Below are 26272 nucleotides of genomic sequence, written 5' to 3'. Positions count from 1 at the left end.
AAAAAGTTTATTTTTTAAAAGTTAAGTCAAGTCAACAGCATGTGGTGATGGGGGACCACATATAAAAGTATACATACTATCTACACAATAAGGAGAATGATAGACAATAACCTATAAATACCTAGAATTCCTTTGTATACGAATGTCAATATCTAGGTCAATAGGTCGACGTGGCTTTCTTCAAACATGAAAAGGTCAACAACAGTTGTTTTTTTCTCTCCTTAATTTCTTTGAACTTTTTAATACCATCGACATGGACTCCGATTGGGAACTGTAATGTATGGCGAGCGCAAATAACCGAAATAAGTTGAGTGAAGCAAGCCATGCGAGGTGTTGCCGTACACTAATTGGGAATCCACGGGTATACTGTAGGTGTTGAAACTAATGCCCCCCCCCCCCCAAATGATAAATTCATGTCGATTTTTTTCATGTGGTGACCTTTTGCTTGTGTAGATTTCGTCGGCTAAAACATGGTCGACGTAATATATCACACCCAAGTTCCTTAGTTGTCCGTTTGTGATCAATAGAAATAACCGAACTATGTATTTTTTAGCATAAACCTGAGCATTAAATTATTAGTTTGCACAGTTACATGAGAAAATATATGTACAGTATGCCGACGCGGAAGTAGCGATACTAGAATAAAAGCTTTCTACAGTAAGTAGAACAAACTCGAGCGTCGAAGGTTGACTCCGACAGCCCAGGCTTTGCCCTAGATAAAAAGTAATAAAGCAACAACAAAACAAAAACAAAAATAATAATGTCAACACCGAAACGAAGAGTGATTGTGCGCTTCCGAACACGACGGGCTGTCGGCTCCCAAGGAAATCTGCAATGGGCGCATCGCTAAATCATTACTGATTTACATTATGTGGCAATCAGCACAGCAGAAAACATAAATCGTGGGGGAAGTTTGGAGCCGGCGATATTGACATTTTTCACATGAGACAACCGCGTCAGATGTGGCAGAGCTGGGAGTTCTAAATTAGTGTCATCTTTGCTCTGGGGGGTGAAGAACACAGGAATCCTGCGACGAGCGCGGCTTTCTCCTGATTGCTGTGACAAGGCTTCAATGCAAAGCAGCTTCTTTATTTTAACCATAACAGATGGGTATAAAAGTTTTTCTGGATAAATAGCAGTAGTCTGCTTCCAATCTGACCCACATATTATCAGCGTGCGACCTCTATTATATTATCCGTGCACAGACTCGCCTTGTAGTCCTGGGGTTTAGACAATGCCAATAAACAAGAGAAGGAACATTATATGCACAGTGCGATGAATGATCTCCGGCAAAAAGCAGCTTTGTGTCTACAGATATCACCAACATCACACGGGACAAATATTTATAGATTTGTTTCTTTTTTTTATATGCAATCCATTTTACATCGTATGCTATACTATTATTATTATTATTAGGTCAAAAGTAAATGTAAAGGGAAACACATTGTCGCACAGTGGTAAGAATTGTTGTCTCACAATACTGGGGTCAAAGGTTTGAATTTGGTTTGTTTACAGCCCCCGGTTCTCAATCCAGCAGCGCCAGGGAACAAATTCTATTCTACCAGAGTCTCAAAATGTTTAAACTCCACACAGACATAGGCATTCATCCACACTCACCCCACTTATCTAAGAAATAAAGACGCGTACAACTGAATGGGCTTAAAGGGGACGGCTTATTTATTTTGAGCAGGGGCGGCCTATTTGAATCTAACTAAAATTTATGTCCCTGCTCTAACTAAGGTGGCGGGCAAAGAACGGCATGCAAAATAAATAACATTGCTGGAAAATAACAAAGTAATAAAAATAACAAACTCCGGATCTAAGGGCCAATTGCCCTTAATTGCCAAGGACCGGCCACCTGCCAGCGTCCAAGACAACGGCTCAATTATGAAGCGGACTTTTCAAAAGGGGCCAATTGCCCTTAAGGCCAGGGGGTTGACCTTCTGCCCCTGACCTCGCAAATAGCACTAAGGCAGAGCTCACCACTCTGCCCGAGTCATCAAAAAATTGGGCCACCTGCCCTAAACTACAAATGTCCGCCAGAATTTCCGCTATCCGAAGTAGATGATCGTTAAGGTCCAGATGTGGGCCCACCTGGGTCGGTGATGCCCAGATCCCGACATCAACCAGCATCTAAGTGTAAATACAGCTCTAATTTAATTACCGTTCTTTCCGCCAACACAAAATAAGCCGACAACAACTAAACGAATAATGCAAACGACTTCTCAACAACTAATTCTGACTAATAAATGGGGCGGGCGGGAGGGCAACGTTTCCTGAAGCAAGAGGCAGAATCTTCTGGAACCAAGAACATCACCCCATCAATCTCCACCTCTGACCTCAACCAGCCTATCCTGAACCGTCATTCAAATCAGCCAACCCGTCAATCAAGACAAGCCGAACCCTCAAGCCCAGATCAAGTGTGTGAGCTAAGGATTCCTGCCAATAGCCAGGTGAGTTTATGCTGTTTTCAGCCAGACAAGCTGGCTTCTACAGTCTGACACAAAGTTCTTCACGTTTTTTTTGGGTGTCTGTCTCACTCTATGCCCACTTGGATAGTAAAGTATGAACCATGTCAGTCTAAACAACAACAAAAACATGAAAAACCTATGTCATGTCCATCTCAACCTTAAGCTTGTGTCAACCTTTTATCAATGTCGACCAATGGTATGTCAACCATTTTTAGGTGCCAACCTAGTCACTGTCGGACAATAGTGGTGGACCTAGTGACTGTTGACATAGACATTGTCGACCCAGGGACTGGATACTCATCTGCATACAGGGCAGGATGAGGGTAAGGATGGTGTCTTGTGTACAATTGGATCCCAAACTTTTCTTCGTTTCCCAAGACAACAACTGTAATAAACAACAATGCGCAATTATATAAAGACGAGGACTGGGAAGGACCCGCCTCCTAAACAAGTAAGGCAGTTGTGGGTGTTCTCCCCAACATCCACCCCCCACCTCTCCTGTGTCAAAATACCATTGGATACATGGACTGCTCTAGATCTTTCACTCTACCCTTATCTATCTATCCACCCATTCGTCTATCCACCCATCCATCTATCTGTCACAATCCTAGGCGGCAATTCCCCAAATACGCCAATCTGAGAATACCTGCCACATGACATGATTACAAGCGTGTGCGTATTTCACCACGATTCTGCTTGCCACCAATCAAAGTACACTTTTTTTACTTCGTCCACGACAGCTTTGATTCTGCCGACACACCAAATTATGAATTACACGGTAGCGCTCTGGCGTATTCGTCAGAGGCTTGGGCTGGACAACAGCAGAAACCAAAAACTAAATTATGGCTTTTAATTTAAGTGAAAACACTACAAGGCTTATAGTATATTACAGAAAACATAGGTTACAAGATATATTGTTAATAGGTAAGGTCACACGTAAAAGACAGTTTCAAATAAACAAAATGGGAATAAAAAAAACCAAACCGATTCAGGCACACAAGGCATGAAACGGGGTTGAAGTGGGATTGCTTCGTATTGGTCAGCGAGACCAGCTAGACTCATCTCATCCCAAGCATAATGTAAAACAACAACATTTATTGTGAGCCACACACTTTTAAGATCTGCAACCCCCACACAATCACAGCCCCCACCTCAGGAATCTTCACTGTCACCTGGGGTTTCCTGAGGATATACCCAGGGGCTAGCTAATTTACTTTCCTTTTGAAGCTGAGCAATTAGCCATCAACGACCAAAGCTTTTACACTTTTGTATACAGGGCACCCCCCTGAGGTGCCTCCTAATTCTTATCACTAATAAGGTATCGTTCTAGAGTTCTAAGGAAATTACTTTCCTTGGAAGACAATTGCCAGATCTCTATGGCTTAGATCCTGGAATTCAGGACAAGGTTTATAGATGTAGAGGGGAAGGAGATAACCTCTGCTTTCCTGTTGAGTTATCAAAAGGCTGGGCAGGGGTTGTTAAAATAACCTTTTCACCCACAATTTCTTCATAACCACACAGGATAAATGCAGGTCACTTATCAATAACATTTTATACATTAGACAGTTAGGCCAGAATGGCGTGGTACAGTTACGCCCTTTCTGGTGTAAAAATGGCGGGCGCTCAACCCGTCAAAGGGTCAACCGCAACACCAAAAAAAAATAACTTGTGATTCTGTGTGGAGACCTTGAAAACGGGCACTGTTGGGGGTAAGTGAGGACCAGGGTTGGGAACCACTGGATTAATGCTCTGCATCCCTGTCTGTATACATGCAATAAATCATTATCAGTGGTTTGGGATTAAACCATGGCCTTTGCAGTAGCTTGGCTGCCAATGGTAAAGTGTAAATATGGACTCATGGGGTTTTTTCTGGTTGGTTTGCAAAAGAAAACATCTTCTTTAATGTACAAAACCATGCTGCACTGAAGGTGGGGCAGGTGTAACATGTGCGGAGAGAGTTACCTTTGGGTGAGTTATTTTGTTTCTGTGCAGGGTAAATACTGGCTGCTTTATTCTTACACTGCAATTTAGATTTCAGTTGGAACGCGCCCCACCCAAATCTAACTCTCTCTCTGCCCACCTGCAGTGCACATGGTTTTGTCCATTAAAGAAGGAGTTTGATTATGCAAACCAACCAGAATAAGGCCACATGTGTGACTAATAGGGTGAAGTTAATGCCTTTAAATTAAAAAATGTTACTCCAATAAGTTTCTGGTCTCTGTACCCACCACCGGGGGCAGTTCATAAATGTCAGCTGCCAATGTCGGCTTTATTATTGGTGGCTAATAATAGTGCTGGTCTAATGGTAGCCATACCCGCTTGTGCCACCAATATTCCACTACTTTACAGTGTTTCTAACACCACTTAAATTGTTGGCTTTGTTGGCCAGAGCCACTGCAACATTTTTATCCGTCAGTGGAATGATCTCCCAGTGTCCTTTTGAATAATGCATTCACGAAAACCTTTATTTCTCATGGCATTTCATTTGCTTATTTATAAAATAAATCAAATGAATATAAGTGAGATGGATGTATCTGTGAATATCCTCCTTCCACCTGCACTCTGTAGAAGGGGATAGTGTTGCTGGCTAGCAGGCTAACCGCACTGCAGGAACAGCAGATAACGCTCAGTCATTTTTCTAAAGACAAATCTTTGGAAATCCCATATTAAAATAGTCTTCTAAGTAATTACAGAGCCATGTCTTGAGTGCATCTACTCTCGCAGAACCCCAGAACTGCTGACAACAACCCGCGTCTTAAATAGTGATTGATTGTTAATTATTTGCCCTCATCATTTATCATCATAAGCTTTTAAAGCTCCTGTCAAATTAAAGTGAGGTCAGTAGACCGTATTTAATTGAGGATTACAAAAACTCAAAGATGCAGGGAACTGATAAACAAGAAGCCGGAATAGGATCTCGTTATCAATTAGAAAATGTTGTTATGACCATTGTTGCTGAATTAAGCTGATTAAAATGTGATTGGGCCACTTAATGCGCCATTGTACATCGGGTGTCACTGTTGTACTTGCCTGTTCTGAGCAATGCGGCAATGGAATATACTCTGTTTATATGGATTATATGCAGGGGAGGCTCCAGAGAGGGGTGCAGGACAGTTTAAAGATCAAATAAGGGCAGCACAGTAACTGCCACCAACTTCCATTCCAAACTGACTCACTGGCAGTTGGTGATGCTCCCCTATTTGAAATTTGAACTGTGCTACAGCCCCAGCTCAGGAGCCACCACTGATTATATGGATTTTCAGTATGCTCGCATACAGATTGGTCGTTCCTGCATTCTCCCCATACACTTTTTAAAAAAAAACACTGTTATAGCATCCTGTTGGTCCGCCAAGCATGCAAAAGGTTGCAAAAAATGCTGCATTATCCTATAGGGGCTGAACACAAAAAAATAATCAAAGACTTGGGGGCTCCTAGAAGCTCACCGTAGACCCTTTCCCTTACTCTTAAAACACAAAAGGAAAAAACATCACAATGCTAAGGATCATCAACTACTAATCAATGTCACAGAGGGTCAATAGTGTAATAGTATTTACATTGGTCAATATTAGAGGTAAATAAATGGTTAAGGAATGGTGTGAATTATGGATGGTCTTGTTTTTTTATGCATCAATTTATGTTGCGTGAATCCCAATTATCATTACGGTACACCAGAGTGGGTAGACGGACTGCTGGAACTCCAGTCCTGGGCCCAGGCGGTGAGGGTGCCAGGGTGCACGTTCATTGCAGCTGGCGCATGGGAAGACTGCCATGGAGAAAGAACTGGCGGCACTTTGAAGCCAATTGGAGCTTATGGACAGGCAGCCAATGAGGCTCCACCAGAAGGAGGCCCTGCCTATTTTATCAGTATTGGGCCCCACAATTTCTGATGAGAGCCCTGCCCCATATTATACATTTGTAATACTAATGGGATCCCCAAAGCAGATTTCCCAGTGTCTTATTATTGACAACAGATGATCGACCCAGGTAGAATTATAAAGCGGAGTACATACTTAGCGATAGTCCACCCTGTTGGGCGGATCGGCCCGGCATATCGCCAAGTGTGCACCGGCATTAATTGCGCTCCCAAGATTCCCATGCAATGATGTCAGGTTTGATGTGCTGCGATATCATTAGTGACACCATACATGCTAATAGAGGATTGGAACAGGGATCGCTCTGTCCTTCGTTGACATTGTTAATTGGCAATCCGGGTTGACTTGGATTCGTTCCGATGTTGCTAAAAATGCCTACCCAGGTTGGCTACAGGTAGGTTGTCCCCACTTGTGTCTGCAACATACAGTCATTTTTTACATAGCCAAATGAGTGTTCCCAAGTATATTAGAGTGCGAGCCCTTCGGTTCCCTACAAGCGCCGTCAAATTCGATGCGAGCCAAAGCGGCCAGGAAATGTTTATGTACAGATTCAAAGACTCATCAAAGTGAGTTTATTAGGCTTTACGACTGTATGTTAAACTCTTTACCGTGTCTATTCATTCAACATTTCAGCTAATTAACAACACTTTATTTGTACCGTATGTAACATTCAGACCTACAACTGCACGTTCTATAGGACGGCCCATTAATTCGCTGCCCGCGCCGTCGTTATTTCTGAAGATTTCTGTTACTTAATTACTGATAGAACCAAATGAGTGGTGCTGGATTAGTGAAGCTTGCAATCTATACGGTATTAATTGGCCTCGGCAGCGGTCATCTTGTTAGACGCCGCTGCAAAACCTTCTCTTCCGCATGCGCGTGACACCAAAAGTTGGAGTTTAAATTGGCTTTATTCACCCAAGCACATTTTTCCAACATAAAAATCGCCGGCACCCAGTGGATTAACAAAAAGGAAAAACGTCCTCGCTCGCAAGATTATTTAATTTGCATAAAAAGTGCCGATGAACTTCATATGCGAGCGTCCTACTAATAGGTAGAATTAATTGATCTCTGAAATGTTCCTGGAAATAGGTTTATGGTTATTTTCAAGGCATTAAAAACTGTAAAAGGCAAAGAGCTGTACAGAAAAATGTATCAAGTACAACACTGAGAAGCAGAGTAGACAATCAGCACCACGGACAGCGGTGGGATACATTTACATGAGCACATTACCCACGTGTTATTTTTCAGGTTAGGTGTACTGAGCCTTGAAAAGCGATACAGCGGAGAGAGATAAAGTATCAGCATATCAGCTCCTAACTGCCATTTTACAGTTTGAAAATTTACTCATGAGCTAGCTGGTTGATAATTTTTCATTCTCTACTTTATCACTTCAAGACTTAGTACATATGACTCTTTGGGAGATGGTTCTATTTCACATGGGATAGCAACCATACTATTTATTGTCTTCAAGAAGGTGCTAAATAGATAAGTACTGTTGTAGATTCTGATTGGTTACCATGGCAACATCCCATGTGAAATATGGGGGGGGGGGGGGGGTTAATCAATCGGGGGGATTTTTGACTGTCGGAACGTCCCGAAAGTCGGAATCCCAGGTTGTTTTAGCTTCTCTCGTCTGCAACTCGACAGTTGGAATTCAATGTTCCGACTGTCGAGTGTCAGTAAGTCTGAGGTTTCGCGAAAATGGATTGTCGAGAAATGGCCGAAAATTCTGCAAGCTGCGGCCCTTTCCGACAAAACAGATCCAACTATAAAAAAGTCGTATCTGTTTTGTTGGAAACTGCCTTCAATGCTGTTGAAGATGGCAGCATTGAATTGGCAACTGCCGCTATTTCCACAGGTGAAAATCCCATCTGGGATTGAATACCACCCGTTGTCTTACAAAGTACTCTGGAAGAGGAATTAGTAGATGCAAACTCTGTTCCTAATCATATACACTTGGGATAACATGTATAAAATCTGGTGCATATCAAAATGGTATTGTAATCTAAAGCTATCAACCAATTATTATATTCACTGACAAAAAACTATCATCAATTAAAGAACCCACTGAAGATCAGTAATACAGTAACTGAATAATAACCATTTCCGTTACCTTTCACGTGGGTCGCAAAAGTCTGGCACAATCTTGAAAGAAGATCCGGCTGTTCAAACTTTTCTTCTTTGGCCTTGACCCAGAAACAGGACTCCGTCAGCTCCTGTGGTTCAACCTAAACAAAAACCCCAAATAGAACTTAGTAAAAAAAAAAAACAGTACAGTAAATCATCCAAATATGCATCAATATACAGTACATACAGATAATGAAAAAATACAATCAGTTTATAGATTTCCAGCTATATATTGGGAGCAGCATGACATTAATCTTTTGATCCTACTGTATATACAGAACCATTATTATTTCTTAATTGATTTGAGTTGTGTCGGATAATATTGTGTACATACAGATAATGTTTGGTGATACTGTCTAACAGAATCTATATAATAAGTTCAAGAGTGTGTGTGCATGTCTGTCGCATTCCGGAGACACCGTGGCACTCAGAGCCGCAAAATTCGGCAACAAATTACCTCTTGACCTGCTGGTGTGCAAAGCCATTTTTGGGAAATTTCACTTAGAAATTTAAAAAACACCAAAGTTCAATATGCCTTGATTGACAAACTGGAAAATGATTGACAATCTGGGAAACAGATGACGGAGGAACAACACCACACCTGATTTCATTGCTGTCATTGAGTAGGAATGCAAACACATTCTAACATTAAGGAGGAGGCTTTATACCACACATCACACACACACACATATATGTAGCTCACCTCACACACTTACACATTGGACAAATACACACAACACACACATACATAACCCGACATATGCAATACAACACACACCCAAAAACACAGAACACAGAACACACAAACTTAAACATTGCACAGATACAGAAACACAAATAACACACACAAACATTGCACAGATATACACAGCACACACATATATATACGTAGTGCACCTCACACACTTACACATTGGACAGATACACACAACACACACATAACACACCACTCACAGTACAACACACACCCCAAAACAGTACAACACACACAAACACACAAAAAATAAATGCATCATAGGTGTTAAAGCTCAGGAGTGGATGTGGATTTCATCAACACACACAAGCTATCAAGTCAGGAGCAGTGTGTTTCAAACAACAACACACCTGATTTCATTGCTGGCATTGAGTATCAATGTAAACACATTCTAACATTATGGTGGAGGTTTTTAACCAATGACAATCTTGGACCTTTGGCACAGCATACGATTAAATTTTACAGCAATTTTGTAAATGAAAAAAAAAACCCAATGGGTCATCTAGTGTTATATATGTTAATCTCACAACAACAATCATATAAGCATAGACACACCCATATGTGGTGCTAGATACGCCCTTTGGGCAGTGTGTCACATGCCTTCTCACCGGTGTTTCATAAGCATATCTCGATAAGCACAACATGCTCAGATATTTACTGGTCTTCAGGATGCAACTATAAGGAACAGTCTGTTTGTCACATGTGAGAAGCCATAATATAGAAATGTTCAGTAATACATTATAGAAATGTTCAGTAATACATTATCTCATAGAAATGTTCATGAAAGGAATTTGTTACTTTTGGAACCATTGTCAGTGATGTAAGTAGCGTACATTGTGTGTGTGTGCTTACTGCATGTATGGAATAATATATGCTTTACAATCCCGTTCTAACAGAGAATAACCTTGACAAGCCAGCAATAAATTTACCTATTAAAGCAGAGATTTCTGACTATTTAGCGGAATCTATGAATGCCAACGGAATGGGTCATGTTTAACTATTAACGTTAATCATTCTAACTTTCTCCAGTACTGAATTTAATAGGTCTTTCTTTAATGAATATGGGGCTGATTTGGGAGCAAAAAAAAAAAAAAAGGAAGAGCAAACCCCTTTCAGTCTGGATAACTCCACGCTGCACTGCAGGGGGCAGATGTAACATGCGCAACAGTGGAGTATCAGTGGCATATCTTCTATACTTACCCACCAGAGTCCAGAGGCAGCAGCAGTAACAATTGGAATTTTTTTTTCCATTTTTTTTCCCAGTGATATGCGCAGTGGAACCTGAGGCTCAGACTCCACAACAACGGGAGCAGCAATACTAAAATAGTCAGAAGAAAATGTCCGCTGTGCCATTTTTAAGGAGAATTATGCATGCGCAGTAGGGTCTGATCGCTCTAGAACTCAGACCCTTCAACACAGCGGCGCTGCTCCCAGAAGAGAGGACAGGGCCCGGCCGGAGGAGTCGGCACCTGATGTGCAGAGAGATTTAGATTTAGGAGGGGCATCCTCAAACTGCATTGTTGTAAGATGACCATAATCTCTGGGCTGCATGCAAGCAGGCAGTATTTACCCTGCGTGCAAGCACAAAACAGGTATAGACTCCCAGATGTGCGGATACGTGCTCTTTTCTCTACTCCCACCTTAGATTCCAGCCCTGTGTCATTGCATTTTGGTGACCGAAATTTCCTTCTATGAACCCCATATTTCACTGTCCATGAATTGGGCCAAGGTCAACGTGTCCGGAGCAGCAAACAGAAAACGCCAGTTGCTATAATGAGCTATGGCTTGTACCGTTAATATATCCCAATATATGTCACACTGCAGTATGTAACACTATTCCTGTATAAAGACAGACACTTGGTGTAACAGAAATGTCACCACTATAGAGAATACACCAGGAATCTACTGTCTGTGACTTTGGAACATGGTAGATAGAAACCAAGCAACCACTTATACAACAGTTACTTGCGAATGAAAAATAAAAGATGCTACTTTACACATGACACTGAGAATTCAATGCAAAGTAATGGGATAGCCCAACTACTGGAGGCCTTTTTGTTTGGCACCTGTACTCCATCTTGTACAGAAGCATCAGGGCCGCCATCGGAGGGGGGTCCTGTTGGGACGCCAGTCCCAGATAGTGATGGGGGCCTATTCCTGAACCAGGGATGGCCATCAACAATTCAAAATCACTGACGGTTTTTGGATGGGGAAAAGAACCATATAACCATAAAAATACTTTGTTATTGTATACCTAAATAAGTTCCTGCCTCAGAGGAGCTTGCAATCCATGTTTCCTACCACGTGGACTCCCTCTAGGGTCCAACTTTTCTTTGTCGGAATCCCATTAAACCACCATAAAGTTTTTGGGTACTTATGTAATATCTGGGCTCCCGTTTTTCTTATGAGAGCGTGTCCCCTCGCGGGGCTCGCTGCGCTCGCCACGCTTCGGGCACGGTGGCTCGCTGCGCTCGCCACACTATATAAAATCGACTCCATGCGTATTTGGATAGTAGGGGTATGAAAAAATGGGGTGCATTTACCATGGGAGTCCAGATAATACATAAGTACCAGTTTTTGGAATGTGGGAGGGATCAAAAAACCGATGCGTTGCGAGGCAGCAGCGCTGTCCACTTTGCAATCAGGCTGCGCACAAAATTGTAGCAGTGCCCCAACGCCATCAATTAAATGATCAAGTTCATGACCAGCAAATGGGGGGGGTATCAGCATCTTTACACATGAAAGTAACGTGGAGGATCCGGTCCAGGTTTTCCAGCAGCAGCAGCAGCAGGGACACTGATGTGATCAGAGTTGGGCTGATTAGCAGCACCTGTGCATTCCTGTAACCATCCTTGCCTATGCTGATTACCTGGTATGCTGTGTACCTGCCACAAAATAAAGACCAAGACTTCATCTGATCCAGTGTATGTGATTCCTTGTCCCAAAATGTATAGGGTTATTATCAAGGAGGGACGGAGTTTATGAAGGAACTAGGAGACTGTGGCGATGAGGACGCGGCGTCCTGCGTGTATTTCCCGTCCCGTATCTCATGCTGTATCTCTGTGCGCCTCATCTGCATTCGCTGCAGTGGCCGGTCTGCAATCTTCGTATTCAGGAGGGAAGCTGGAGGGGTATAAGGCAGCAGCTATATTTGCATATTATTATAACCATGACCCTTGTTTGCCCTCCATTACAGTATTCTCTTTTCCTTATTTTCTTTTCTACCTTCGGGGTCACAACAATTTTTCTTGGCAACATAAAAAAAGGAAAAAAAAAGAAAATAATAATTTCATGAGAAATTGTGAAGGGTGCGCTGGCAGCGTTCCATCATCAGACTCCTATTTATCAAGCCGTCTGAATGTACTCATTAGTGTTACTGGTCATTCGTCACTTTATAAGTGGAGGTAAGAAGAAGTCGTTGTGTAAAACTTACAGGGGCCATCGTAATTTACAGCCACTTTGTGCAACTGCCCAAGGGCCCCAATGTTCTAGGGGACTGCAAACAGGAATGGACTGGGCCGGGCTGGGGGGAAACATCTGCTCCAAGTGGTGCATCTGCAGCTTCTTCAGACTGTGAATGGCCCTCAGCATGCTGATTGGTGGGTGGCTTGAGCTATCCACCAATCAGAATTCAGTATTCTCTAGCAGACTCTCAGCCTGCAACCAGAGAAATGTATGTCTGTCAGGATGCTGATTGGTGGAGCTATCCACCAGTCAGAGCGCTAACAACCACTGAATAGAAGCACGAGGATAGAAACATATCCTAACCAACCTATCTACATGTGGGCTAGCTATACCATATGATATGGATGAAGAGTTTTATGTAGGGTACGCACCAGAACGACCATGATCGTGCAACGATCATGAACCGATTTACTTGAAATCGTACGATTGTCGCACAATGGATTGGAGTACACGATTGGCGCACGTTCAGTACCCAACAAAATGTAGATGACAAATTTTTAGTGCAGCAGGTAAAATCTCCAATCCGACAAGCAACCGGTGGGGGGCGCGCGCATCGAATCAGAATCGTACTGAAAACTGGTTCAATTCTACTCTTTTTACCTCCAATTGGCCGTACGACGAGGCGAAATCAGGCTGGTGTGCACCCAGCATTATTAGGCTGGAAGAAATTGAAGAGATTTAGGATTTAAAAACATAAAAGCAAAACATTTTTGGGGACGTTTTAATAGTGCGATGTTCTGCAGGTGGCGCAAAGGTCTGCGCAGATTGAGACGTTCAGTTCCAGATAAAGAAACAACCCTCACGCCTGTCTATTTGGAAACAAGTATGGCGCTGTATGTGTCCGGGTTACATGAAAGCCAACGCCGCCAGCCCAGAAAGGATTGGCAATCAGAATATGAAACTCCCGCTATGTATGGGGGGGGCCCTTCCTAGATCTCATTATGTTGCAGATGAATAAACGTAGTGTAGATGTTTCAGTAACATCTGACGCTCAGCGTTTACAGTAACAGGCGCATATTAATACACAACCCGGCATTAATGTTTATTTAAAAGTTGAATCATTTCATTTTCCGCCTGCCTCCGTCTAAGTCCCTGAAAGCCGTCAGTGGGCTGTAGAAAATAAAGTTTTAATGAAGCTTCATTCAGTAGGTATTCACCAAGTCAGTAACAGCAGCAGAAAGACTTCGCGTGTGAGCATCAGCTCTCCCTGTACTCTACACGCGGGTAATGAATAGGGGCCATGGCCCCTATGATCAGTGTGTCGTTTAACCCGGCCGCTGGGAGTGTAACCGGCTATTGATTTGCTGTTGTACATCAGACGGTGTTTAGTAGGAGAGCAGACTCCCGGCATGTACTAACAGCTCCAATAATTGTATCTTATAGCAACAGGCTGCCAAAAATGGGTCCGATTCTGTGTCTGGTGGACCTCGAATCGTGAGCTATCGCATAAAGCACGTGCGCAGATGTCAATTTCTTCTGAGAGGAATCTCGGTTTACAAAACAGAAGCATATAATTTGATGGCCCATCTATTTCTGCCCATGTGCACATTTAGGCAAAAAGTTTTGTCTCGAGCCAACAGTATATTTTTGTATTGTTGGAGGAAACCAGTGTGGCCGCCTCTTGCATCCTAAATAACTGTCTGCTGTAAGGCGGCGGCCATTTTGCTAGTGATATTTTAAATGTAAAAGGAGCAGCCCCTCCCCCATGTAGCAGGTGGACCCCGCACCCCCCCAGTCAGTGGCAATTTTCGGCAGGTGACGGCCGAACCCTTCCCTGTGCCGTGGAGCAGATAGGTGGCCGCGGATGCATCCCCCCCCCGTGCAGCAGGTGGACGCCGCACCCCCCCAGTCAAATGCAATCTTCCTCGGCCGTGCGCGCCATGGAGCATTTAGGCGGCCACGGCCGCACCCCAACCCTGCAGCAGGTGAACGGCGGGCGCATCCCCCCCGGACCGGGTCTGGGGGGAGGGGGAGAGGGGGGTTACCTGTCGCCTGGGACTTGCACCGGCCCTGGATTTTCCCTTGAACTCCCCGGAGCCCAGAACCATACAACCTGGACTATAGAAAACTAGAAAACGACACTGTATACAAGATTGTCAAAATTGGCTTGCCTGCAGAGTCTATTTTTTTCTTGCGATGCCGATTACACGGGGGAAATCGGCATTGGCATCGCACGCTGTATACACACTATGATTTGTGCCAACCTTTCCGATTTTTGACTAGAAAGACAAAATCAGAAGCTGCAATTCGTTATTTCTTTTTGAAAAGCCCAGGGACACTGGTAATCCTTCCCGCTGCTGCATGGTCTGATTGGTTGGAATTCGGGATTGATGTAAATTTACGCCCAGAAAATTGCTGATCTTTCTGGACAACCCAAGATGTGAATCCGGAGCAGATCCCTGCAGCAACGTAACAATGGGTTCCAAACAATCTCTCTGAATATTGATTTCGGCAGAAGAGGGAAGACGACATTACCATATGATATTTACTGTGTTCTTCTCATATTAAAATCTAGAAAGTGACAATCAATAAGGGTGTGAGCGTAGGCCCAGATATGATTAATTCAAACAGCCGACTGCGCAGCTCAATAGGTTTGACAGACAGCTGTTTTAGGCGATCCGGACGCGGCTGTTTTCTGGCGCAGACAGAGAATAAATATCTCGTTATTTATCCAAAGATATCAGTAATTCCTCAAGAATCTCTTATGGTTGGATGCACTTAATTACCATTTACTGGGGCTTAATGGAATGGTCTAGAATACAGATACAGATCGGGTGAATAAGAATGAGGGCGTTTTAACCCACCCATAGCTACTGCTTGTGCCGCGTGATAATAACATGTCAGACAAAAGGGCCAGATTAAGAGGTGCAGGCAATGGCGATGTCGGACGCAAGCGGACAATATTTTCATTCACCTGTCGGTACTTGTGTATTATCATGGCATGTGATGGGACCCGATTTGAGCCTTTCCCCGGGCGTGAGCATACAATTTTAATATTGAATCGCATGCCATTATTATAATGGCATGCAATGCGACTCGATCATGCCCGATTTGGGCTTATTCCCATGTTAAATGCCCCCACAGACCCGATTTTTAATTGTATACCTATATGTATATGTTAAATGCCCCCCCCTTGTTAATGCCATCCCACTAGCAACGCCAACCCGAAGCGTGGCGAGCGCAGCGAGCCCGCTAGGGGCGGCGGTACGCGTCCTCTGACCTTTTCATACCCCTACTATCCACGTTGGTGTGGAGTTGATTATATATAGTGTGGCGAGCGCAGCGAGCCACCAAGCCCGAAGCGTGGCGAGCCCCACGAGGGGACACGGAATATATGTGAAGTCATCCGCTCGACAAGCTTCGGGCTCGGTGGCTCGCTGCGCTCGCCACACTATATATAATCAACTCCACGCCGAGGTGGATAGTGGGGGGGTCGGAGGACGCATACCGCTGCGCTCACCATGCATCAGGTTGGTGTTGATAGTGGGATGGCGTTAACAATGGGGGGGAGGGGCATATAACAGTCATTACTCATCAGGGTGGGTATACAATTAAAAATCGGGTCTGTGGGGGCATTTAACATAGGAATCGGGTATCTGGGTGCCTGTGTGATTAAAAATCGGGTCCAATCTCGATTTTTTGGTTGTACAATGCCATACGATGGAAAAGGTGGGCGCCATGATAATAAACAAGTACCCACCTGTCCGAGCCCGACTGTGTATGTGTGTATAGTTACGGCTTTAAGATACAGATATATATCAAAATTGCAATCAGAGAGAGAGAGAGATTCCAGTGGGCGTTTCTGGCAAGGAATGGGGGTGAGGTGGTGGTGGTGGGAGTGGGGGGTGTTGGCCAGATGCAGGGCGCGTTGCCAGCAGCGACTGCAGGCACATTGACACAGGCGGCCATGTTCAGACAGCACAACACCTGCCATAATGCTGGTGCGATCTTCAATGTTGAGGCAGTTGGTGCTTCGTCATATGCGCCATGATGTAATTGCGCCACCAACAGGTGCAGTTTATGCCGACTTATCATCGGTAGTGGCATTAGCATAAAGGTCTAGCAGAGGTTTCCAATCAATTTATAGACAGTGTCTAGTTAGACAGTTAAAATGGGCGACATGAAATAGTTTGACAGGTAAATGGTTGACTGTGTAATGGTTGACCGGCTCAAAATGTTCCATGACAATGGTCGACGCCAGGTTTTTTTTTTTTATTCTTTTTTGCAACCTTTGCTTTAACGTTTATCATCCACGTGGCAACTGAAGCCAGGTCAACCGTGTCAACCTTGGACACAGTTGCCCTTTTACGGTCAACCTTTTTACTATGTCCACCTTTTGCATTAAAGATTTGTGGACCAAATGGCATGGCTTAGGTGCAAGCCAATAATAAATAGGTGTTTGTGGACACATCTGCAGTGTACCCATTAGTATACTATAACGGTGCATACATACAGAAATATTTTGTATGGAAGAATTCGTCGCCACCTGGCAGTCATAAGTGGTACTACAGATTATCTTTTTTTTTTTTTTTTCTTAGTAGCTTTGGACGGCCATTTTTGGCTTGGGTGGTTCCAGGGACTTAAAAAAAACCCCTCACAATCACCCCCTTGGTGAGGCTGAATCAACAGACATAGAAATATACGACTGTAACCCATGATTCATGGAGAGGATATGAGTGTTGTAAAAAATGGTCTGCACTGCGGCAGTTCAACTACTATCTGATACAATAGTCCTTTCTGCTGTATGTTACACAGTACGTTCCATCGGCATAGGCAAACACTCAGCAGAAGCATAAACTAGGGCAAAACAAAACAGACGTTCTACAAAATAATGTGTTAGAACATTTCAATACTTTGTCTCTATTAGTAAGCCACTTAACGTTATAGATTGGACAGGTTTCCACGGGAAATGTCAAACTAATTTACACAGTTCCTCGGTTATAAAACAGACAACAGGTTCATCAGAGAAATGCATGTTTCTTCCAACAGTATATTTGTGCTCTTTGGCTCTACTCTGCCTATCACATGATTACAGAGGACTATGAGGAAGACGTCCATTTTGTAGTTAATACGGGTGGCGGCTTTGAAACTTCTAAGGCGCCATTTTCAATTGAGGGGCTGGAAGTGGGTATTGGTGGCAGTGTGGGGTTGAGAGGGGGGGGGGTCAGCAGTTGGTTGAAGTTTTGTGTAGGGTGCCCAAAAAAATAATCCGTTTTGAAGTTACATTTATCAAATGCATTCTAAAAAACCTGATACCACACTATTGGTTTCCTTGGATAACGTTTCTACTGGCTCAGATCTCCACTCGTTTCACTGCTTCGTGAATGTGCCCTTTAATTCTGTAGCAAGAGATTAGTAGATCACTGAAATGGCCCATTTTTTGGAGCGGCTTCTCGATATATCGTACAGCTCTGTACATTCCAACCGCACTTTTTCTGTGAAACGCACTTTAAACATATTTGGTGAAATGCGTAAAGTAGCGGGGGCGTAGTCCAACCGAAACCACACCAGGCCCAGGAACTCCCTCCTTCTATCAAACGGCCACCGGACAGCAGCAGTAGCCTGGAATGCTGAATGGACGATCTGGCTCTGGTCCTTTGATGGGAAGTGGACATGTATCGTCAACGGGAAGACAAAACGTTTGTTGATGCCCCTCCAAGTCTTATATGTTACGTCATTGGACCGGAGTGCCATGCCTGGCAGAGCACCAACCGGTGCTCACCAGCCACCGCTGCGCATTCTAGACCCTCACATTTATAGCGATTAATGGAAACCTATGTAGTCTGCAGAGAAGAATATAAGAAATTAATTTGTAGGCACAATCTGACTTCATCTTTTATATTATGCCGCGTTAGAGCTGGAAGCAAATGCAGAGGACAAGTTTTCCCTTTATTTACACATATTTCATTCCCAAAGGACGAATGCCACTTGTTGTGTTTAATGTTACACTTTGTAAAATTCTGTCGAGGCGTAGACGGGCTCTTGTCTGCGTTATTATTCCACAGCTAATGGTGCAATAACCCCTCAGGGGCTAGATCTGAATAATGACAATAAACAAACCCTAGACTCCGAAGACAGAATAAAATATAATAAAAAGAAAAACAAATTGTAAAAAAAGGAGAAAATGTGATTCTGAATTCATCTCTTTTTTCTTTTTTTTTAACAGTATAAACTTTGGATGTTTGTGCTCTGTGAATTATAATGTAGGTTACACGGAGGTACTTGGTAGTGGACACTGTTGTAGTATTCATCCCATTATCCTCTCCCAGGCTGTATAATAAGTCAATTTAATATGTTTTCAAGAGGGGAATAGAGGCAGCAGGGAGCCACAGACTGAGAGATATATAGCGGGAGGAGTAGGGTCTCCAGCAGCACAGATTATATCAGGAGATGAGTGATGTGTCAGTGAGGACAGGGCTGCATGTGACGGGGCAGTGACATGATGTGAGGAGGGGAATGGAGGCAGCAGGGAGCCACAGACTCAGAGATATATAGCGGGAGGAGCAGGGTCTCCAGCAGCACAGAGTATATCAGGAGATGAGGGATGTGTCAGTGAGGACAGGGCTGCATGTGACAGGGGCAGTGACATGATGTGAGGAGGGGAATGGGGGCAGCAGGAAACCACAGACTGAGAGTTATATAGTGGGAGGTGCAGGGTCCCCAGCAGCACAGAGTATATCAGGAGATGAGTGATGTGTCAGTGAGGACAGGGCTGCATGTGACAGGGGCAGTGTTATGATGTGAGGAGGGGAATGGAGGCAGCAGGATGCCACAGACTGAGAGTTATATAGTGGGAGGAGCAGGGTCCCCAGCAGCACAGATTATATCAGGAGATGAGTGATGTGGTGTAATGGTTAGCATTACTGCCTCACAGCACTGAGGTCATGGGTTCAATACCCACCATGGCCCTAACTGTGCGGAGTTTGTATATTCTCCCCGTACTTGCGTGGGTTTCCTCCGGGTACTCCGGTTTCCTCCCACAATCCAAAAATATACTGCTAGGCTAATTTGGCTCCCAACAAAATTAACCCTAGAATGTCTGTGTGTGCGTGTACATGTGGTAGGGAATATAGATTGTAAGCTCCACTGGGGCAGGGACTGATGTGAATGGTCAAATATTCTCTGTAAAGCGCTGCGGAATCTGTGTGCGCTATATAAGAAACTGCTAATAAATAATAAATAAATAAATAATGTGTCAGTGAGGACAGGGCTGCATGTGACGGGGCAGTGACATGATGTGAGGAGGGGAATGGAGGCAGCAGGGAGCCACAGACTCAGAGATATATAGCGGGAGGAGCAGGGTCTCCAGCAGCACAGAGTATATCAGGAGATGAGGGATGTGTCAGTGAGGACAGGGCTGCATGTGACAGGGGCAGTGACATGATGTGAGGAGGGGAATGGGGGCAGCAGGAAACCACAGACTGAGAGTTATATAGTGGGAGGTGCAGGGTCCCCAGCAGCACAGAGTATATCAGGAGATGAGTGATGTGTCAGTGAGGACAGGGCTGCATGTGACAGGGGCAGTGTTATGATGTGAGGAGGGGAATGGAGGCAGCAGGAAGCCACAGACTGAGAGTTATATAGTGGGAGGTGCAGGGTCCCCAGCAGCACAGAGTATATCAGGAGATGAGTTATGTGTCAGTGAGGACAGGGCTGCATGTGACAGGGGCAGTGTTATGATGTGAGGAGGGGAATGGAGGCAGCAGGAAATCACAGACAGTTATATAGTGGGAGGAGCAGGGTCCCCAGCAGCACAGAGTATATCAGGAGATGAGGGGCAGTGACATGATGTAATGAGTGGTGGCAGCAGGAAGCCCCAATATTGTATTTTTTTGGCTTAATATACCCCAATGCAAGGCGTTATGCCATATATTCAGAGAGAAATAACAGAGTATTTTCTATAGAGCACAATGAAATGATTGCATTGCTCCTTAAACTGCAAACATAAGAGAATTATCGTCCGCTCGTCAGGATCCAGGGAAATGATCTGAGGAATGGTTTATCTATTCCAGGAACACATAAGAGAAAACTGTTACAGGGTGTTCGGTAAAAGCACAACACAAACCTCCAGTGATCATACCTCTGCCACACAATCTATCATGTCGTTAGGATGACTGGGGAGGAATAAAGGCGGCATAGAGAAGCCAGTGTATGGTGTGTGGCGTATAATTAGTACACTAATTACTGGTTACCAGCACGGCCCTGTCATAAAATGACTATGTGTAAACAGTCACGGAACGCAGAATTCCCCAGGGCCACTTGGTATCAGATTCCTCACTTCTCGCCTCAAATCGAAGATTTCAGAATGCACCTACGGGAATTCATTTCCTGGCACAGCCGCCTGTATTTAGTGTATCGGCAAATTAGACAAACATAGACACGATTTTAAGCTACTTTTACCCTTTTATTAATTTAGACCAAATTGTCTTTAGAGCGATTAGAGGAAATTGCGGGAGCAGAGAAAGACTGTAGGACAGAGACACAATCAATGGCAATCTAGAGAATTCAACTCGCGGCTGATGACTTGGCAAAAATAATTCAAATACAGTTAAGGTGCCCATACACGTGCCGATAATCACATGCGTTTTGGACTTTTAAAGTGCAAAACGCATCGCATCGGCTTTAATCGCTCCATGTACCTGCGGGGATGCGATGCAATGCGCGTCCCCACGGGTACAATATTTCAAAGCATAAAAAGTATATGCAGGCAGTACTTTTTGTGCTTCCTTGCATCGCATCAGTACAGGAGTACATGCGATACGATACGATACGATGCGATGCGATGTCCATTACAGACTGTTAACTTAAAAAAATAAATTAAAGAAAAAGGCTGAAATCGCATCGCACCCACACAGTGCAGCACATCGCATCGCATCCACTTCAAGTGCCAAAACCGCATGGCACCTTGAAGTTCAAAATGCACACTACACTGACACATTGGTGCGTGTATGGGCACCTTTATATATTAATCTAACGGACTAGGTTTTGGTGGGACTGTTTCAGTTTGCAGACCCAGAAATGCTACGGGAGCAAACATTGTTCTGATATATTACTGATACCCGCACCCTGTCTGAAAAATGCTACGATTCGACAACCGGGGGGGGGGGGGTAAAATGACACAATTCGAATGGAATCTCTTCATGTTGGCTCCACCCCATCTTTGTAACATCATGTAATATTTGTAATATAGCGCCTGGTCTCTCCTGTCGGGGGGGAGGGGGGTTGTTCTGGGTACTCAACCCCCCCCCCCTTTGTGTGCTACTGGGCTGTGGGATATATGTATTCAGGTGGGAGCAGTGTTGCCGACATTTACAGCAGACAGTTCCGGGGCGGGGTCAGCGGCTGTGCAGGAACAGGGGGTGGAGCCAGGGCAGAACTTTCTGAGTAAACATATTATGGGGTGTAGCCATTGCATTATCATAGCCACACCCCCGCTGTGTAATACAGACACACTGCACAGTGGGGCCATGATGATGCGTCCTCTGGTGCCCATGGACCCCCTGCTGAGAGGGGGGGGGGGGTGGATGGTTTACAGGAGGCTGCCCCATTGCGAAGGACTTGTCCACCTTTCCACGGACCCAATTATCAAGAGTTTCCCGGCCATTGCTGGAGGGTAGGCAGGTTGGAGAGTGATAAAATGGAGAGAGATAGTGTTATAGCTGACCAGCTCCTAACTGCCATGTTACAAAAGGATACATACGGATGACCGGCAGTCAGCATACCAATGCAGGAGGGAATTCTGATAGGGGTCAAAGAAGAATACTTAACCCCCCCAGGCCCCTAACCCTCCTTTTTAGCAGCATATCCCTAACCCCCCGCAGTCAAACCCTAACTTTCATAAGTACTTCTGATATGAAGAGAGGTATCAAGGGATATCTTGCCGCTGCCATCACAGAGCGGGGGAATCATAGTAGAATAAGGCTGAATCTCACTTAAGTTCAGAGCCATTTCTAGTCTAAATGAATCCCCGAGTTCACAGAAGCCGTTGAGTTCGCTCCGATGTGGATGAAATGCCGCACTTCAAAATCCGGTCGCCTTCAAGTGTCATCGAGCGAGGAGTCTTCAGCTCATCAATGCTGGTGCGGAGGATCTGGGGACGGCTTGTTAACAATATATTAATAATTGTTTTGGCAGGTGACTCAGCGAATTCCCATGCAGAATGTGGAAGTGACAGAATACAGTTTGATGCTTCGCGATATCCAGTTATTGATGGCAAATCCACTCGCACCAAGATAAAGGAATAAAATATATATGTAAGGCGCTGAACTCCTGGAAAATGATCTGCTTTAATTCCCGGCCCGTCTAATCCTCGTTCTGCGAGACAGGTGTTTATCTTCCGCAGCTAATGAAACTTCGTTTAAAAGTTTTACATTTTAAAGCGACAGGCGATGCCGTGGGAATCGGATTATGACTCTACTTTCAGCCTGATTCAGACTTGTTCGCTAGGCTTTGAACATGTAAACGCCACCCGACCGAAAGCCCCCCCCGCATCCGCGTAATGCGAGAGGTCAACAGCGTCAAAAAAGTCAACATGAGGTTTTCTCAATTTATTGGTGTCAATGTCGACAACTGTTGACATGGACCCCCAATTAGTGTAATGCGTGGCTTGCCATGCTTCGGGCTCGGTGCTTCGCTACACTTGGCACACTAGTATATTCTCCCTCTGTGCCCACTGGTCTGGTGAAGTAAGAACAAGCCAGTTTAAAAAATAAACCATGACAAAGTCATGTCAACCTTTTGACCTATTGCAAGTCAACTTTCATGTTGACTTTTTGACCCGGACGATATTTTTCTGTAGACCTAATGACCGCCTGTCTAGACACTGTGGCGAAATGTAATGCCGCCCGGAGTTAGTCGGCAGTGCGGGATGCCGGCTGAACATTAATTTAAAGGGGCAATCACTTACAATGCAAAACCATGCCTTGTAAGTGATTGCCCTTTTTAAAAAAAAGTCCAAGTTCAGCCGATATCCCATACTGCCGCCAAACTTGGGCGGCAATAAAGTAGATCAACCAGAACCAGGCATGATTGTGTATTAGCTGGTACCCAACTCTATCTCCACCACTTGTATATATTGTTATACTCCTATTCCTTCCTACCATTTGTACATTGCCCTATATACAGTAGTTTTCATCACAGAAATACAGTTATTACTGTATATAGAGCTACATATTATGCGGCCACAATTTGCCAGATGCGTTGTGATTCTAGTCTGGAAAAGACGTCTCACCTTTGACCAGTTTATTCTTTTCATGGTAGTTTCTGGCTTATACACTTTCTTTGGCTTCATCCCAAAAGGTAAAACCACGGGTGGTGGAGCAGCAGGAAATCCAGGAGGCCGTATACCTCCGAAAGGTGGTGGTGGAATGCCAAAAGGAGGAGGGGGAGGAGCTCCTGGAGGTCTCAGCCCAGGCGGTGGTGGAGGCGGAGGAGGAGGCGGGCATCCTCCAGGAAATGGGGGTGGTGGAGGAGGTGGAGGACCGGGAGCTATTCCTCCGGGAAGAGGCGGCGGTGGAGGTCCTCCAGGTGGCGCTGACTCGCTGGGTGGTTTAACAGCCTGGAAAGAACACAAACATAGATAAAACAAAATTGATTAACATTACAGACAACCTACTGAAATAAAAGAACAAATTTGGGTACTTATGTATTATCTGGGCTCCCATGTTAAATGCACCCCATTTTTTTCATAACCCTACTATCCAACTACGCATGGAGTTGATTTTATATAGTGTGGCGAGCACAGCCAGCCACCGTGCCCGAAGCGTGGTGAGCGCAGCGAGCCCCGCAAGGGGACGCGGTCTAATAAGAAAAACGGGAGCCCAGATATTACATAAGTACCCAAATTTGTAAGCACCAATAAGAATGACTAGATGGGCCATCTACAATTTGACTGGTCTATTTTTAAATAGGAACTCGCATCATGTGACCATGCAGCAAAATAAACCTGCAGATCTCACCGACAGTGCGAGGAACTAGAAAGAACCAAATAAAAAGTTTAGGGAGATAATTAAATGGCTCCCATGGATAATATGCAAAATAATATTCAGGAAAATATATATATTTTTTGTGACTGTTTCCTAACCCTTGTACTGTATTAACCTCTGTATTAAAAGAAGTCTGAAAGGGATATGGTCATTTGGTCTACAGCATGATGGTCGACAGTGTCAACACCAATGTCGACACCATTGGTGTCGACACCATTAGGTCGACACTGGAAAATGTTGACATGGGTCTAGGTCGACATAAGAAAAGATCGACATGGTTCTAGGTCGAAAGGTCATTAGTTCGACAGGTCGTTAGTTCGACAGGTCATTAGTTCGACAATGTCTAGGTCGACAGTCAAAAGGTTGACATGGGGTTTTTCACTGTTCCTTGAGCCGACATGTGCCGACAGGCGGTATTTCATGCCCTACCATCCACTAGGGCGTGGCGGAAGAATAAAATAGTGTGCCGAGCGCAGCGGGGCACTGTGCCCGACGCATTGCGAGCGCAGTAAGCGATGCAAGGGGATGCGGTGCATTTGAAACTGTGTCCATGACGACTGTGTTGACATTCAGGTAAAAAAACAGTGAAAAATGCCATGTTGACCTTTTGACTGTCGAGATAGACATTGTCGAACTAATGACCTGTCGAACTAACGACCTGTCGAACTAATGACCTTTCAACCTTTTCCCATGTCGACCTAATGGTGTCGACCATCATGCTGTAGACCAAATGATCCCAACCCGTCTGAAAAATGGTATGCTTTGCACAAGGGAAAATGCTGTTTGTCCCTCAGCCAGTGGCAGATCCAGGGGGGGGGGGGGGGGGAGCACTTTCCCCAGTGTGAGCACTTTCTCCCACATCGCATAGGGAGAGGTAAAATCAGTTCCACCACCTCTCCAGGACCACTTTAAGCCCTGCATAAACCACACATTGTATGGGGCAGACTATAGCTTGGTACATACTAATGCATCGTTCATTGGCTGGCATCAATCAAGCATTTGGAGACCTCCCCCCAGAAATCCTGCACTTGCCCCTGCACCATCTCCTTCTCGGTGACCCTGCCAATCAGTAGAAATCCCTTCTGAGCAAAGCACTGTCTAAAAAAAAGTCCATTCTGATGAATGAAGAAAGATTTCTATACAGTTCCAGATTCTCCCCAACGTTTCTGATTGTCCAGTATCAACAGCGCAATCGCTTGCCCTCCCTGATGAGCCCTAAGAAGGTGGAAATAGTCTCTTAAAAGTGGAAAATGCTATAGGCCCATGTCATGCTCCTAAAGCACCAAAAAAAGACAATATTTCAAGATCCGCCAGGTGCACAAATTTCTAAATGTAAAACAAAGACCCTTTTGTTTCCCTTGAACGCCCTTCATCTTCCTCCCAGTCAATAGCTCTACAGATATACGCTTACAACACCAAATGATGCACAGTTGCTATTAACTGCATTGATACGGTGTCGGGGAAATATTTGGGCTTGTAAACCGATGCAGATTACAGAGAAAATAGTCCTGGTCTGCAGAATACAGCAAACTCCACGCCGAGCGCCCTCATTTTTACATTTGGATGTTCTTGGCAATAACAGAAAGAGAATATAAT

At 44.5% G+C, this 26272-nt stretch overlaps 1 protein-coding gene across 1 annotated transcript in view; it reads right to left on the bottom strand.

Annotated features, from left to right (window-relative positions):
* DIAPH2 (diaphanous related formin 2) overlaps positions 1-26272 on the bottom strand; it is a 490290-nt gene that overhangs the window by 193488 nt on the left and 270530 nt on the right. Inside the window, exons 17-18 of the mRNA XM_083160814.1 lie at positions 23923-24249; positions 8460-8574 (exon numbers count right to left, since the gene is read on the bottom strand). Coding sequence (XP_083016940.1) covers positions 8460-8574; positions 23923-24249 — 442 coding nt within the window. The remainder of the gene's footprint in view (positions 1-8459; positions 8575-23922; positions 24250-26272) is intronic.

Source organism: Crinia signifera, chromosome 9 (genome assembly GCF_055691185.1).
Source record: "Crinia signifera chromosome 9, ASM5569118v1, whole genome shotgun sequence".
Lineage (NCBI taxonomy): Eukaryota > Metazoa > Chordata > Amphibia > Anura > Myobatrachidae > Crinia > Crinia signifera.
The sequence above is the reverse complement of the archived record's forward strand: the minus strand, read 5'-3'. Positions and strand labels throughout refer to the sequence as shown.